Source organism: Somniosus microcephalus, chromosome 18 (genome assembly GCF_052327205.1).
Source record: "Somniosus microcephalus isolate GS21.2 chromosome 18, FLI_Smic_1.0, whole genome shotgun sequence".
NCBI classification, from domain to species: domain Eukaryota; kingdom Metazoa; phylum Chordata; class Chondrichthyes; order Squaliformes; family Somniosidae; genus Somniosus; species Somniosus microcephalus.
In genome coordinates, this window is record NC_141004.1 from 55,735,893 (window position 1) to 55,753,518 (window position 17,626).

At 47.9% G+C, this 17,626-nt stretch overlaps 1 protein-coding gene across 1 annotated transcript in view; it reads right to left on the bottom strand.

Moving 5' to 3' along the window:
* LOC147105286 (signal peptide, CUB and EGF-like domain-containing protein 3) overlaps positions 1-17,626 on the bottom strand; it is a 430,332-nt gene that overhangs the window by 120,389 nt on the left and 292,317 nt on the right. The window contains exons 6-7 of the mRNA XM_086011491.1: positions 17,319-17,435; positions 10,055-10,171 (exon numbers count right to left, since the gene is read on the bottom strand). Of these exons, the coding sequence (XP_085867617.1) occupies positions 10,055-10,171; positions 17,319-17,435 (234 nt within the window). The remainder of the gene's footprint in view (positions 1-10,054; positions 10,172-17,318; positions 17,436-17,626) is intronic.

Consider the following 17,626-nt stretch of genomic DNA (forward strand, 5'->3'; position numbering starts at 1 on the left):
GCCCTCTCAGGTGGATGTAAAAGATCCCATGGGACGATTCAAAGACTAGGAGAGTTCTCCCGGCATCCTGCCCAACATTCAGCTCTCAACCAACACCACCAAAACAGGTTATCTGGTCATTCAGCTCACAGCTGTTTGTGGGGCCTTACTGTGCAGAAATTGCTTACTTCATTTGGCTACAAAGTAACACTTCAAAAGTAATTGATTGGCTGCAAATGGCTTTGGGACATCCTTGGAACATGAAAGATACAATATAAATACATGTGTTGCTTTTTCTTCTCTCCTAACAGCTGAGAAATGTCCCGCTCCTCCAGAACTAAGGAGATGTGTTTTCACGAAGTCAGTTAGTTTGTATGATCCTGTTGCGTATAGAGGCATCTTCGAGTGTACCGTACTGGCAAATACAAGTGTGGGATCTGGGACCACGTTACAGCCTGAACAATTTGTATTTTGGCATCAAAGTGGACGCTGGCAAATCAAAATGGTGGCCGTGGAGCCAGTGGTAAAATAGCTTCAATATTTACTCTGGGGTGCAAACAGATCCTTTCCCAGCGCTGGGAGAAATTCGCAGCTGAACTTTTGCACCGATGAAGTGAGGGCGATCTTGTACACACTCAAACAGGGTTGAGTCATCTGCGTGAAGAAGCATCAAAGACCGCGGGGGGTGGGGGGGGGGGGGGCTGGCTAGATAGCCATCTGTATCACGCTTGAGTAGTGTTAAATCATATCTTGGGAGTTATCTTTTTTTTGAACTGAGTCTGTTTTATTGAGTCCGTGAACACAACTCCTGCTACTGATGCAGTAATGTGTGACTGCTACAAGTAACGAGTTTAAATAGGAAGATTTTTTTTTTACTGTATATAAGCTCTCCACAAAATATGTTTTTGTATTTATTTTTCTTTCCCTTTCTCCCCCCTCCCACTGTCCTCATAATTTAATCCCCTAAACCTTGGTATCATTCTGGTGAATCTGCGCTGTACATCCTCCAGGGCCAATAGATCCTTCCTGAGGTGCGGTGCCCAAAACTGAATGTAGTGCTCCAGATGGGGTCTGACCAAGGCTCTGTACAAGTGAAGCATCACCTCCTCCCCTTTGTATTCCAGCCCCTTTGAGATAAAGACCAACTTTCCATTAGCCTTATTGATGGCTTTTTGTACCTGTCTACTAGCTTTAAATGGTTGTGTACTAAACCTCTTTGTTTCTGTACAGTTCCTCGTATCCATTTAGATAATACTCCAATTTATCTTTCTTAGGTTCGATGTGGATGACCTCACACTTGGCCAACACTAAACTCCATCTGCTATAATTTTGCCCACTCACTTAATTTGCCTATGTCCCTTTGCAACTTCCTGCTCCCATCCACACTATTTGCTGTCCCTCCTAATTCAGTGCCACCTGAAAACCTGGGTATGTAACTCTCTATTCCTTCATCCAAATCATTAATAAATATGAAGAAGAGTTGAGGTCCCAGAACAGAACAGCAGTTATCACATCCAATGGAGTTACAATGAAGATTAATAGGAGGTGCATATCTCACTCAGTGACCTGTGCATGCCTGCAGCAGTCGGAGGCAGAGGACAGTGAGGTCGGGAGAGGGTGGGGAAATCAGACGGTTCATGTGTGGAGTCCTAAAAAAGATCAGGATGAAAGCCCAGGAAAATGGTAAAAATTGTAAGAAGGGGGGAGAAGACGAGTCTTTGGCCTAAGGGAGTCCAGACCACTAAGGGTGAAAGTTGTACTACATGTCGGAAAATGAGTTGGGCAAGAGAAGTGGTAGGTTTTGTAGTTTGCTTTGAGAAGGGTTGAATTGTTTATTTAAGGTGTTTCCATTATAATTTGTATTTGTAGGGGGTGCATAGTTGGGGTGGGTGAGAAAACAATCTGGCTGCTGAAAAGATTTGAAAATGGTTTGTGAGAGAACTGCTCAGAGAAAGTAATGTAAGCATTTTTGATTGGTTCCTGGGAAATTTCAGCTAATCAGAAAAGTGCAACAGATTTTTTTGACCTATGGACACATTTAAAGTTTGACGCACACGATATGCAAAAATATATAGAAGACACATTGGGGGTGAAATTGGGTATAGCCCCGCTTGGGGCGCTAGAATTGGCGGTGCGCAAAATCTATCGCCAGGCGCAACTCATCGCCACCTCAAGCGATATTGAGTTGCATCACCCCTAAAGGTGATTGTGGCGTAAAATCAGGCGCTGCACGGGACACCTAAGGCGCTAACCTGGCGGCGCTACTCAATACCTGGGCGGCCGGGCGCAGCGCAGGTGCTGTCAATAATCGATGACCACGAGACATGCTGGCGCCGGCCAGCTCTTAAAGGGGCGGGTCATTTAGGATCAGCAGCCACACTCATTGCCCTGTAGGCCTCAAAATCGGCGCTGTTCATTCTGTGGCGTTACAAACTTTGACCAGATGGAGAGGGTGAGGCAGAGAGCGGAGCGTTTTACCGATGGGGCATTGGATGCTTTGGTTGGCGCAGTGGAGCGCCGGCGAGCACTGCTGTACCCTGACAATGGCAGGAGGCCTCATCAGAACGAGTACCGCAGAGCTTGGAGGGACGTTTCGCAAATAGTCAAATCCAGCAGCGTGGCGCCCAGGACTCCTGTGCAATGCAGGAAGAAGTTCAACGATCTCACTCGGGTCGTTAGGGTGAGTGGCTTTTTGGCAATCTTCTTCATCCCTCCATCTGCACCTGACTTTATGGCCAGAGGGTGTGCGATGCTCCAATGGCCATCTGTCAGCCAGCACCCATGTCCCTTTCTGGGAACACACATGCACATTCCACTCAGGGCATACTGTAAGGGCTGTTCCACCATGGGGGGTATGAGATGACCACTCAGGGCATACTGTAAGGGCTGTTCCACCATGAGGGGCATGAGATGACCACTCAGGGCATACTGTAAGGGCTGTTCCACCATGGGGGGCATGAGATGACCACTCAGGGCATACTGTAAGGGCTGTTCCACCATGGGGGGCATGAGATGACCACTCAGGGCAGCATGTTTCATCACTTCCCGTCCTTTCTCCTGCAGGCCAAGCTGGCCAGGAACCGGAGGGAACAGATTCGTACCGGAGGAGGCCCTCCTCAGCTGCAGACACTGACGGACCTGGAGGAAAGAGTCCACCAGATTGTTGGAGGCCGGATGAGTGGCCCTGTCACCACTGGAGCTGCCAACCCCATTGTGCACAGCGATGGTAAGGTCATCACCTTTTTGAATTGCCTCCTTCCACTTGTTCCCCCCACCAGCATGCTTTTTCACTCTGGACCCATGTCAGAGCATTGCAGCACTCTTACATCCCTTGCTGCCACCCTGTCCTTTCGCTAAAGCACTCTTCAACCTCCCTGCTTTCAGATGCTGCATCACCAGCTCAGGAGCCGGGCCATCAAGCTGCCAGGGACATTGACTCCAGAGGCGACGAGCAGGAGGAAGCCGAACCATCCGTACCACCCTCAGGCGAGCCAGCCCATCTGCAGACTGGGGATAGTGCTTCCCTGGAGGGGAGCGGGGGGGGTGGCTCTGAGGAGGAACCAGTTGCAGGAACCAGCGGGCTCCAGCAACGCAAGGGGGGTAGGGAAGCTCGGGAGCCGTCTCCCCCGAGGGCGAGTCAGGCCACGATGACTGCTGCACAGAGCGCAGAAGAGGTGTGTTCCCTCGCAGAAATGAGCGCCCAGGCTCGGCTCAGGCACACTGAGCTGATGGCTGCAGTGGCAAGGATGCCTGAATCCATCGAGACACTGGCAAGGAGTGTGCAAGACTTCAGGGCAGCACAGGCGAGGAGTGTACAAGACTTCAGGGCAGCACAGGAAAGGAGTGCCCAGGGCTTCGGTACATCACTGGAAAGGACTGTCCAGGGCTTCGGTGCATCACTGGAAAGGACTGTCCAGGGCTTGACCGAAGCACTGGAAAGGACTGTCCAGGGCTTCACCGAAGCACTGGCACCTGCCACGCAAGTGCTGAGTGCTGCCACGCAGTCACTCGCTGGCCTCATGCAGAGGCAGATTGAGGCCACACAAGCACTGACTGCTGCCACCCTCGATGGTTCAGGCAGGATTACCCGGGGCCCTTGCTGCACCACAGCAGGCCAGCAATCTGTGGACCAGCCGATTGGTTCGCATGCTGCGGTGCTGCCCCGTCAGAGTGCCAGTGTGTCGGCCGACCACGGAGCAGGTGTCCGCTCTCAGGATGTCAGCATTCCTGATGCCACCGCTGGCACGTCTCCACTGCAGCTGCCATCACCTGCAGGACAGACTGCTTCCACCCATGCCCAGTTGGAGCAGTCAGCATCCGGGCCCTCCAAGCCCAGAGTCCGTCCAGGCTGTCCCTCAGGGGCATCTGCGCTTTCAGACAGTCAGCAGGCGTCCCCCAGCCTTCATGCAGCCACTGAGGTCCCATTACGGAGGAGCTGCAGGGAGGGAAGGGGCCGTTCTCGCAAGAGAAGTAGATCACCATCAAAGGGGAAAGAGTAGAAGGTGCTGCTGAGACGTCTAGAAATCAAGGCCGTGGATGCTGGTCTGAATGTTAGTAATGTTTTGGATAGTCTCCCGGGTGTGCGAGGCAGTTGGTCTGAATGTTAGTAATGTTTTGGATAGTCTCCCGGGTGTGCGAGTCAGTTGGTCTGAATGTTAGTAATGTTTTGGATAGTCTCCCGGGTGTGCAAGCCACTTATGTGTTAGTTTGTTAGTTAAGCTTTCTGGTGCCATTGCTTTGTCATGTTGGAAGGAAGCACATTTTTCAAAATAAACAAATTATTTTATTGACATTGGCCATGTCTGCTCTTTACATTCATACTGGCCTTCATAGGCTTTGGGTTATCCGAATGGTTCCATTCCTGGTCTTCGATTGGCACCAAGCATTCCGTCAGAGGGGCCTAGAACCGACTCCTTATCAGCCTCTGACGGACGGCCCTTCCGGTTTCTGGGACCCTCCCGTCTTGGTCCTCCTCCTCCTCCTCCTCCTCCTCCTCCTGCTCCTCCTCCTGCTCCTCCTCCTGCTCTGCTGGTCCTTCAATGTCTGCTGGCATTGGCTGGGTGTGCAGGGTGGCGAGGTTATGGAGCATGCAGCAGACAACGACGAAGTGGGAGACTCGCTCTGGTGAGTACTGCAAGGCGCCTCCCGAATGGTCCAAACAGCGGAACCGCTGCTTCAGCACGCCGATTGTGTGCTCCACAATGTTCCTCGTTGCCTGATGGCTGACGTTGTAGTGCTCTTCTGCAGGGGTGCTGGGCGAACGGAGCGGGGTCATCAGCCATGGGCACAGAGGATAGCCCTTGTCACCGAGAAGCCAGCCTTCTGGGTGAGCCGGGGCCTCGAAAAGGTCTGCTACTGAAGTCTGGCGCAGGATGAATGCGTTGTGGCTGCTGCCTGGGAACTGAGCATTGACTGCGAGGATCAGCTGCCGGTGGTCACAGACCAGCTGCACATTCAAGGAGTGGAACCCCTTGCGGTTGCGGAAGTCCTCAGGATTCAAAACAGGCGCCCGCAAAGCCACGTGCGTGCAGTCAATGGCGCCCTGCACCATGGGGAAGTCCGCTATTGCCGCAAAGCCCTCTGCGCGCTCCCGCTGCTTCTCCGGTGTCACAGTGAAGGAGATGTACTGCCGCCGCCTTTTAAACAGGGCATCTGTTACTTGCTGGATGCAGCTATGCACCGCAAACTGGGAGACGTTGGCAATGTCCCCAGTTGCTGCCTGGAAGGAGCCGGTCGCATAGAAATTCAGTGCTACTGTAATCTTGACAGCCACCGACAGAGAGGTCCTGCACCTTATCTGCGGCTGAAGATCTGCCTGAAGCAGGTGGCACAGCTCAGTCGCCACCTCCTTTCTGAATCGCAGCCTCCTAAGACACTGCTCCTCCGACATGTTGAGGTAGGAGAACTGCTGCCTGAATACCCTGGCAGCGTAAGGTCTGGTGTGGCGACGTCTGATGGACCTCCTCCTTCTGGCCATTCCTGGACCTCTCTCCCTCCGTCTCTGTGCCCTTTCCAGATGGTCGAGCAGCAGGACGTTCCCCTCCAAAGCAGCCCCCATAATAATAGGTAACAAGAAATTATACAGGGTGTAAAGGCTCACCAGCAGCAGGGTGATGGTCTGAAGGCTGACGGTCCTCTGGCAGCGCTGGGTCACTAGTGATGTGGCTCTCAGAGTGCAACTCTGCAACTCTGTGAAAATCCCAAAGAAGTTGTGCTCCCAAAATGGCTGCCGCTTTTATACCAGTGCAGTCCCCTTTAAAGAGCGCCCCCCTAAGCCCGAAAGCGACTGAGGAACGTTCCAGTAAGCTGTCCTTATTAGCGCCAGGCGGAACGAAGGGGCGCACCATTGAATTTCCGGTCCGGGGCGCCAAAAAGGCGTTGCACACTGAAATGACGTCATGATCTGCCTGCACCCGCAAGCGGCCGCTAAGATTTAGCGCCGGCGCTAAAAGCCACTCAATATGGTAAGAGGCGCTGGGTTCACTGTGCCCGGCCGAAAATTGGCTAACGCCCCACTTCTCGGCCTCTTTAGGCGCTAATCGCTGGCGCTACCAACCGAATTTCTCCCCCACAGGATCATCTTGTCCATAGAAAAACACTATTGTTGCAGAAAATGAACGGCAATATTTTTCTCCCCCTTCTAACTCTTGCGGCAGTAGAGTTCCACAGGCAGTGAGGGTCAGCAACGTATTCGGCTGTGGAGGGTGTTGCAACTGGACCTGATCCCGTCTTCACCCGACATAATAGGGGCAGCTTCTGACGGGAGTCACGGGAAAGCGATCTGGATGGGGAGCCAGGATGGGTTTCCCTGACCCCCATCGCCCATCCCATCCTGGGCCATGAGCAGTGAGATCATTCTAGAACATCACTGTTGCCCTGGTTGCACTCGGCAAAGACCAGGGACTGAACCTTCCCGGTCTGTTTGGCTCAATGCCACACCAGTGAATGCCGTTACTCACTGATCTGTTGAGGTAGCTGAATATTGGATGATAGGAAGCAGAGAAACCAAATCTGGAGCCCAATATCAGTGAACAAGTAAATAGCTAATGATGGACAATATATACTGAAGTCTTCTGAAGCGTTTATAAACAAATAGGAGACAGTTAGTCAGTCAGAAATGTTTACAAGCCATCAGAAATCCTGAAAAGTTTACAGTCAATTTAAAATTTACAAACAAGTTAGGGTAAAACTATACCTAGAAATATTTTAACTCTTGTGCTCTCTATCTCTGACCTGTCATTGGTCTCTTGGCCTCTCTCTTGGCCCAGAAGCTCAGGACAGCATCAATAACGATGGTGGGTTCTCGTATGAACCTTTCACAGGTCCTGTCTCTGTGTTCCATTAACTTGTGCAATTGATTTACTTTAAATTGTTTCAATGTACTGGAATCATTGTTATGAATACAAATGCATTAGTCTACTGAAAAGTAAAAAGAGGAACACTAAAAAAAAATTAAGGAAAAAAACCTGTTTTACAGCCATTACGATGCTGGCTGTGTTGTGGGTTTCCAAGCAGACTATTTTCGGAACGCAACATGCTCAAAACTCATTTTTGCGAATATGATCACCAAGGGTAATTGGAGAAGTAATGCGAGAGGTGACTGAAGGCATGGTTGAAGAGTTGGGTTTTGAGGAGGCTTCTGAAGGAGAGGGAATGATATAGGAAGGAGGAGCCATTTAGCGATTGAGTGCCAGCGGATTGGGTCCAGACAGCTGAAGCCACTCAGTCACTGGAGGGGGAGGGGGAGGGGAGGAGCCAGAGGAGGCCAGTGTCATTAGAGCAGAGGATGTGTGCTGGGTGTAGGGCTGAAGGCCAGGTGAAGCCATGGGGGGATTTTTAAACAAGGATGAGCTCTGAATTCATTACATTGGGGGGCGGGGGGGGCAGTGCGGCGGGGGGGGCGGGGCGGCGGGGGGGTGTCCAGGGTGCAGAGTTTTTGGCAGCAGCTGAACAGGGTGGCTTTGATCTGGAGGAACGACAAGCAGTCAGACAACAGAGTGGTATTCATCGAGTCAAGGAAGGTAACAGAGGGGCGGAGCCGAATATCACTGGCACGCAGACTATGTCGCCGAGGAGCAGGACGCAGATGAGGAATACCGTTAAACAGATGGGGAATACCGTTAAACAGATGTGAAAACTGTGATATCACTGCAGCAATGACAGTGTAACTGACCCATTCAAATCAGAATATATACCTCCTCTAAGAAATCCTCCTGTATCTAATTCTAAACTAATGAAGTCATGAAACACACTCACCCATCAATCACAGTCAAGCACGTGCTCTTAACCTTTAAGTTACCATGTCTTTAATTTACATAATTCATGCTTGTACCCCAGGGGCCGTACAGCCTTGATTACTGCATTATGTAGGTATGAGACATTTCAGCTGCTTACTAAACCTTATTATTTCATCTGGATGGTTTTATTTTACAGCTATGATGGCCTCATTCTATTTACTGAGCTTGGAGGAAGATTGTTCTGGCCTTTGTATAGTGGCATTGTAAACATGTTCTTCTTGAATGAATTTACGATATCGCTACACTACTGCTCTCTCTTTTCCTATGGTTCTCCTTTCTTTTCTCAGGCTCATTGCTTATCCATTACTCTTGGTGCAGTTTTTCTTCACCCAGTCATTCCTCACAATTCCCCTCTATTTCCTTCCCTCCCCTATATTTCCTGTCACCTCTTGCCAGTTGTTCTGCTTCCTCCCATTGCCATACCCCAGCCAGCCAAGTCTCATGACTTTGAAACTTGTACCTAGTCGCCCTCCATTCTAACCATTGCCACCATCTTAATACTTTTTTATTTTCCAGGTAACCGGTGCTAGGGGCAGCATAGTTGGGGAACTCTATTAGGTTTTAGCAGAATCCCAGAATACTCCATTGTATGCAGAGCACACATCAGGAGGTTGGAAACACCACAACTAAAATGGAAAACTGGCTGCCATTGTGAAATTCCACAGGTTATGGCCATCAATTTAATGACCGTGACCAATCTGAGTTAAGGTAAGTTGCCTCACAAAACCCCATGGGGGAAAAATTCGGTTGATTTGCGCCTCCCGTCAGCGCCTAAGAGGACGCTAATGGGGCGCAAAGCAACTAGCGCCCGGGCACGGTGCCGCTAACGCCTCCCGCGAAATTCAGCAGGAGGTTAGCGGCTGCAGTAACAGTTAGCACCCCGCGGAGCTGCACCTCTGGCGATGATGTCATCACCATGCGCAGCGCCCTGCTCACGCCCCGGCTGCGATCTTTGTTAGCACCCCCCTGACTTACTGACGGAACTATGTCCGACAGGGTCAAGGGGGCCTCCCTGCGGCCGGGGCGGTGCAAATTAAAGGGGAGCTGCCGGGCAGCCATTTTTGTTACTGGCCACCTGCCAGCACCTGCCCCCGTTGCCGACCCCGGCCTCCTGTGAAGCTCCCCCACAGGGTGTCGGCTGCGCTCCGTGAACCCGGCACTCCTCTTGAGTGCCGGGCTCTTTTGCCGGCACTCCCGATTCCTGGTGGCCCAGCTGGGCCCCGGGCCCCCTCCTCTTTAATAAGGGGAGGAAGGCCTGCAGTACCGCGGCGTGGCGCTGTGGTACGTAGTGCCGCAATATTCACTCGCAGTGCCCCACGAGGGAGGCGGGACACTTCCAGTAGCACCTCGCCTCCCTCTTGGGGTGCTACCTGTGAATTTCGGGCGCAGGGACGCTAACTTTTTCGGGGCGCTAAAAAGGGGGCGTGACCTAATTTTGTCGCCCATGAATTTAGGGAAATTCAAATTGTCTAAATCAGACGAGTGGATTCTTGGCTCCATTTTATTGAAAGGTTCAATTCTAAATTGTCCAATCATACGAGCATGTTAATAAATATTGCAGTCAATGATGTTTAAGGATATCAAGATCTCCATTCATGGCTCAAGCATATGTCTTCTGTTGGTTTACTCTGACCAGCCATATCAATATTAATTCAAATACTTAGCTAAATGAGTGAGCAAACTGTAATTTATCCTAACGTTTTGCTAAACTGGGTGATCAACACTGAAAGTGGTAAATGTTTGTTTTTGTGGGCGATGTAGGCAAGGCGAGGACTGACCTTTGCATGTCTTCCTGTCGGGCTGCAACGTGAATCCAACCGGGCAACTACAGCGGACACCCGTGGCAGCGTCCTGACACGTGCTGTCACAGCCTCCATTGTTCACAGCACAGGTCTCTGTGGAGAGGCAAACAGAATGGGCACAGATCAAAACAACGTGAGATTAAACACCCACCATAGTATAGCTTCACAATGCACATCAGGGACACCGGAACTTCCTGCACAGAAACACTGTCAGTCTGGAGTTGAATAGAAATGGAACCAGTGGCTTTTCCTTTTAGTCAGAGCAATGAGTGGAGGAGCTGGAAGTTTGGCAATGTCTTATACCAATTACACAGGCCTTTCTACCCCCACCTTCCAATTTTCTCCTCTCCTCAAAGTGCTGCCTCTTACTAAGGTATAATTCCGTGGAACTGACCGCCCTCTAGTACCTTGCCGAAGTTGCCATTCCTCAAGCCTGAACCTAGACCAGGGTGATTTCACCTGATTTTTTTTTTTTACCCTGAATTCAGTTAAAACCTGAATATCAAAAGGCCCAATCTGACACTTCAATCTGACAGGGCCTTAGTATGAGAACAGAAAGGTTACAGTGGGTTAAAGAAAACTGCTTTGTAACTACATTTCTACCATTTATTTTTCTATTTCTTGCCCGTCTCCACCACGTACACATTATTGACCCTTTAGTGGGATATGCCCATGGGTGGTACCTCTTGCTGCTGTCCGCCCAATCACTCCCGATCCAGTCCTCCCCCTTCTACCCCAGAGGGCTGGCAGAGGCTGGTCAAGCTCAGGGAACAAGCACAAGCCTGAGGCTGAATGTCAAGAGAAACTGAGATTTGAATTTGGGTTTCCTGAGGTAAAAATCAAAAGTAATAATAATTCTGCAGATCAGAGACTACACAGATTACCCTGAATAAAAGTGATTTGCAATGTGCTGAACTTCCTGGAAATCTGCCTGCAGCAAAATGAAAGTAAATGACTTGGTGTCATATGATAACACAATCTAATTAATGTCAATTGATCAGCTCCACATGTCTTATATAAACATCACATGACACTGAATCTAAACAGATCCTCGCTAAATCTCTTGGCAAACCAGTTAAATGTAGAACTGCTTTCCCACATTAAACCCATGGGTCTAGATGCAGGTGGAATTACTATTTTTTTCAAAGACTCCATCATTGAACCACATGCTGATACAGCACATTACACCACTGCTGTCACTTACATTTTACATCAAGGTTATGTAACCAATGTTTATGGTACAGAAAGGCAGTGGCGTTGACAACTTGGTGTGATCATACTTGGAATCCGTGTGCAATCCTGGTCGTCTACAAAAGAGTTGTGCAAGCATCGAGAAGGTGCAAAGAACAAAATCGATCCCAAGTGTAGGAGGGGTGAGCAATGAACAAAGATTAAAAAAAGAAAAAAAGACTTGCATTTTTATAGTGCCTTTCACGACCACCGGATGTCCCAAAGCGCTTTACAGCCAATGAAGAACTTTTGAAGTGTAGTCACTGTTGTAATGTAGGAAACGTGGCAGCCAATTTGCGCACAGCAAGCTCCCACATACAGCAATGTGATAAATGTTTTTGTTATGTTGATTGAGGGATAAATATTGGCCAGGACACCGAGGAGAATTCCCCTGCTCTTCTTTGAAATAGTGCCATGGGATCTTTCACATCCACCTGAGAGAGCAGACGGGGCCTCGGTTTAACGTCTCATCTGAAAGACGGCACCTCCGACAGTGCAGCACTCCCTCGGTACTGCACTGGAGGATCGGCCTAGATTTTTGTGCTCAAGTCTCTGGAGTGGGACTTGAACCCACAACCTTGTGACTCAGAGACGAGGGTGCTGCGGGAGTGCTTGTTGAATAGATAAAATATTAAATAGCTTACATAATGTAAATCTTTAAAGAAAGCTAGTAGGACTAGTAGTCAAGCAGGCTGGTAAATATGCAGATTTTAGGAGCATTGAAAATGCTGTTGGATTGCGAGCCTGAGAAAGAATATGAGAAGCTGAGCTTTGATGAGCCAAATAACCTTCTCTCATTGATTTTTCTTCTGATCTGACCAGTTCTCCATTAAATGGAAAGCACACTTTTAACTTCTTGCTTGAGGAAGACTTTTCAATTTACATAACACCAAAACCCAGAAGGCTTTGAGTAACCAGGATTTTATTTTTTACAAACCCAAAAGACTTTAGAAGTATGAAAGGCAACTAACTCATCCCAGGTGTTTCTCATTAAATTCATGTTTATATTCTTCTGCCAGTATTTTGTCAACTGTTTTATGCTCTGGCCTCTTGTGCATCCTCACTCCCTTCATCCCACCAGTTGGTGGCTGTGCCTTCACCTGCCTCGGCCCTACGCTCTGAAATTCATTTCCTAAATCGCTTTGCCTCTCCATCTCCTTCTCTGCCCTCAAGAGCCTCCTTAAACCCACCCCTCTGACCGAGTTTTTAGTCACCCTTCCTAATATTTCCCTTTGTGGCTCAGCTTCAATTGTTGTCCGATTACACTTCTGTGAAGCACCTTGAGACATTTTTCTACATTAAAGGTGCTAAATAAATGCAAGTTATTGTTGTTGTCGTATCTCTATTTAATTATAAATAAATATATTAGCTACATTACTCTGCCTGAGTTTAATATTCGCCATATATTATAGTGTAGTACAAAACTACATTTAATCCAATACGCAGATTACTGCAAGCAAGGGTGACGTAAGAAAACTACTAGGCGTTTGGTCTGAGTATTAAACAAGGCTTTAATCAACAGGTTTTCAACATGGAGATCTAGTTGTGTCCTTCACTAGTTCCTGTTAAAGAATGTCCTGAGCAAGCTGGGCCCATGCCCGAGTATTTATACTCTCCCTGGACAGCGCCACCAGCAGGCCGCCCAGTATTATTTCATAAGTCATTTCTACATGAATGACAAGATTCATGTCAAAGGGTATTTGTTAAACCCTTGAGTCACACAATTCTCCAAGAGCAGATTCTTTAAAAAAATATAGGCCCCGATCTTGACTGGGGCGGGTTTTGTGAGCAGGGTTTTGTTCGGGAGGGTTTCCCCACCAGAGTTTTGACTCCACAGCCTGCATCTTTTTTCCCAGCAGGTTCCCCAACCAGAAGCCGGCCTGATTGACAGGCTTGGCTCCCTGTCGGGCGGGGAACACTTTAGAGGAGGCCGCAGACCAGGAGCAGGTAGAGAGCCTGCAGCTGGGTTAGTGGGAGCATGGGGTTGAGGAGGGTGGTCGCCGATCCCTGGAGAGAGTTCCAATCTTTGATCCCGGGGGAGTTCCGATCGCACGGGGGTGTCTTTGGATCTGGGGGTGGGGTTCCGATTGCGAGCAGGGGAAGCAGGTTAGTTTGGGGAGTGGGGAGAAGCACTCCTGCTCCTCCTGGCCCACAAGCAGTGCTGCAAAGGCACTTACCTTTCCCCCGAAGCAGTCCTCGCTTCCCTTTAGCCGCTAGGTGCCCCGAAACCTGGGATACCCGGCCGGCCACATTATAATATTTAAATGGCCAACGCACCTCCTGGGAGCGGGTGGTTGCCTGCCTCCGTTTCGCCTCCGTTAAAACCTGCAGTGGCCGAGTTGGAGGCGGGTTTGCGTTTTATCATGTAAAATTTTTTTTAACATCCCGCCTGACCCCAACCCACCCGTTTTTTGTGGTTAAAATTACCACCGTAGTTTTCAGATTATAGAGGGTAATATGTGCTTACAAGAACAACTGTGAAATTGTAAAGAGAGAAAACAGTCCTATAAAGCCCTGAAATCCTAACAATCCCTTAATCACGAGCCCTTAGCTTTACACAGTTGTATTTCTTTCATTCTGTGGAGGGAGGGAGAGATGGGGAGTGGTGGTGGTGAGGGTAAAAAGAGATGATTAAAAACATTTCTCTATAATGCTGTAATTAGTTAGTTATTAATTAGTGCAGGTCGCTCGGCAGATCTTGTACCGTTGGGCATGGTTTGCTGACAGTGAACACACGCCAGTGAAACCTCAACTATTGACCTTCATGAAAAGCACATTCAAATTCTACGTATGAAATATTTCAACAGAGTGGGGGGAGCAGCATAAACTCAAATACTCTTGGTCCTGTCATCCATGACATGCATTTAAAGTTTTCTGTTGGCTCGACTGCATCCTACGAGCCACAGGAGTACAATCAAAAAGCCAGCAATGATTCCCAATTGAGTGCCGGCAGCCAACATAAACACTGCAAACTATTTAATGTGTGGCCATTGGAGAATTCATTCGAATTGAACAAATGCAAAATGTGTTAATTCTTTCCAAACAAAAACACGCCATTTCTTATTTGATGTTTTGTTATAAACCTAACTAATTCTGAGAGATCTGATACAGTTGTTACCAGGGAATTGTGCTTTGGTGAGTCAACAGATTCAAAACATTTTCTGGCTTGTTTTTTGTTCTCCCTCAATTCAACGCACCAATTTCAACCCTTGGCCAGAAGTGTAGGATTCCCATTTAAATCAGTCGTATTTCTTTGCTTTCTATTTTGATTTTCTTTCAAAAAAAATTCCATAGGATCTGTGAAGCAACAGCACAGTTCTATAGTAGATCGGGTTATTTATATGGTCATGTACAGTCTCAAGGCAGCACACTCTTTACTGCTTAGATAGTTTGATGATTGTCCCTGGAGTTCGACAGAGAGATCTAAAGGGCCCTGCCTAAGTGAGTTGATAGTCTTGCTGGCTTGATTCATTACCCTTTGTGGGGTTTTGCATGGGGGCCGTTGCCAGCTTTCTGACTGTTCCACTCTTCCCTAATTGGGGATGATCTGGGTATATGTGGGGGATCAGCCTGCACATATTCCCTTATCATTAGCACTTTAAACAAAAATAGTCAATAAAACGAAACCAGGACAAATATGCAAAAATCATTACTCTTTGTAAATTTACAAAGGTACTTACATTTTCAAACCGTTAGCAATTCAATGGTGGAAAGTAAGAGAATTGTGAGAGTTAAACATTAAAAAAAAAGTACTCCAATTTGTCCTCTCCTGAAAGTGACGACAACAACAACAACTTGCATTTATATGGTGCCCTTAAAGTAGTAAAACATCCCAATGTGCTTCACAGGGGTATTATCAAACAAAATGTTGACATCGAGCCACAAAAGGAGATATTAGGACAGGTGACCAAAAGCTTGGCCAAAGAGGTAGGTTTTAAGGAGCATCTTAAAGGAGGAGAGGGAGGTAGCGAGGCGGGGAGCTTTAGGGAGGGAATCCAAAGCTTATGACTCATGCTGGGATGCAGTTCCATAGGATGTCAGCTCTCTGGTATCTCACCCAAGTAGCTATTTGTTATGTTTGAGCCTGAACTGTCAGTGTTGACAGGCTATTTAACACAAGGGGCATCCCAGCCAAGCCAGATCTTTTCTCCACTTGAGCAGGTTCCAGTAGGATGTAACTGGCTGGTTATTAGAAGCAGGGACCATAGCTGCACTTTTTTTATTATTCCTTCTCTGGTTCAGGAATGCTGAGGCCAATTATAGAGCTTCTATCACTGTTCCAGCTGAGCGTAACTAATTCAGCATAGGTTGGGAACTGAGCCAAGGACCATCCTCTCCCATATAGTAGGTTACAATAAACTGAACATTTCTACGTATATAACAGCCTTACAGGTTAACCATGCTGCTACTTATAAAATGAAACTTATGAAACTTATAAAATTCTCTCATTGAAACTTATAAAATTCTAACAAGACAAACAGACTAGATGCAGGAAGGATGTTCCCGATGGTCGGGGAGTCCAGAACCAGGGGTCACAGTCTAAGGATAAGGAGTAAGCCATTTAGGACAGAGATGAGGAGGAATTTATTCACCCAGAGAGTGGTGAACCTGTGGAATTCTCTACCACAGAAGGCAGTAGAGGCCAATTCATTAAATATATTCAAGAAGGAGTTAGATATATTTCTTAAGGCTAAAGGGATCAAGGGATATGGGGAGAAGGCAGGGACAGGGTAATGAATTTGGATGATCAGCCATGATCTCATTGAATGGCCTACTCCTGCTCCTATCTTCTATGTTTCTACAAAACAGCACCAGCAAAGACTTTCAGTGTAAAGGACCATACAATACAACTGTATGAGGGAATGTGTTAAACTACACTGATAAAGGGTTGACATAGGGCTAGGCCTAAAGTCACTGGAGGTCAAAGCCAATGACACTGACGTAAGAAAACTACTAGGCACTTGGTCTAAGCGTTAAACAAAGCTTTAATCAACTGTTTTACAACATGGAGGTCTAATTGTGTCCTTCACTAGTTCCTGTTAAGAACGTCCTGCGCAAGCTGGGCCCGTGCCCGAGTATTTATACTCTCCCTGGACAGCGCCACCCATAAGCCGCTCAGTATTATTTCATAAGTCTTTCTTTCATGAATGACTGATTCATGTCAGACAGTGTATCGGATGGACCCAGAGATTCACCTTCTAAAACACATGCGTCATTTATTGGAGCAGACATACAGTATCAGGATTGGCTTGGTTGGGTGTTTCAAATGATTCATCCTTGTGATATTGAATGCAACACAAGTCTACCACTGGGAACACAATGAACCTGGCACGACAGGATTAGTGCTCACCACACGGGACCTTTTGCTGCCATCTATTTTCTTGCTTGTAAATGAGAAGAAAATGAGGGAGACTTTTTCACCTTCATTAGTCACTGTTGCCAAATTTCAGCCAGGCAAGTAGAGCATTTCTTGGCAGCAGAGCCCTCCTTGGGTGAGAATGGAGGAGCCAGGAGAATGAGTCTCTCCCTGTGCTCTAACATGCTGCACTGTGGACGGACGCGATATGGGTTTGCACCTGCAGTCCCAGAACTCTCTCACACAATTCACGTCTTTAATCAACATTTTCTTTTCTTCTTGCAAGAATGAACAACACTTTACGACTGCTGTCTGTCTGCCTACCCTTTGGAAAGAGACCAGCTCAGTATTTAATGCACTTCATTCCTGGCAAACAAAAACCTTGAGATCAGTTCACCCTTTCAGATCTACCCCCGCCCACCCCCCACCCCCCTCCACCCTCAAAGTCTTCTGACATCTGTGAATCCATCCAAGCTTAGCCTTCAGATTTCTGGCAGGCTTCACTGAACAACTCTGTTTCCCATTATATGTGGAAATGGTGTATGAAATTGTAAATCCAAGCTATTTCCTTGACTGATTACATCAGATTGCTCAACTCCAAGTCCCCGTTCCTTGTAGTTGTTTGCGGTACCTCGATTTGAGCCAGCCACTCACCGACGCATGTTTTCCCGTCTGAGTGCAGGGCAAATTTCAGATGGCATCCACACTTCGGGCCTTGATCAGTGTCATCACACGTGTGCTGGCACCCTCCGTTTCCATAGTTACACGTCACTACAGAGAGAAAATACATATCAAGTCTCGATAAATGCTAGAGGGCAACATTAACTGACCCCCAGCCTCACAAATGTGTCAAAGAACATGTTTTGAGATCCTTATCTAACCACAGCTGGAACTATCGCCTTTTATAGTTGGGAAGTGAACTATCTCGGGAATGTTTCTTTTGTTGGTTTATTTTGTTTTCC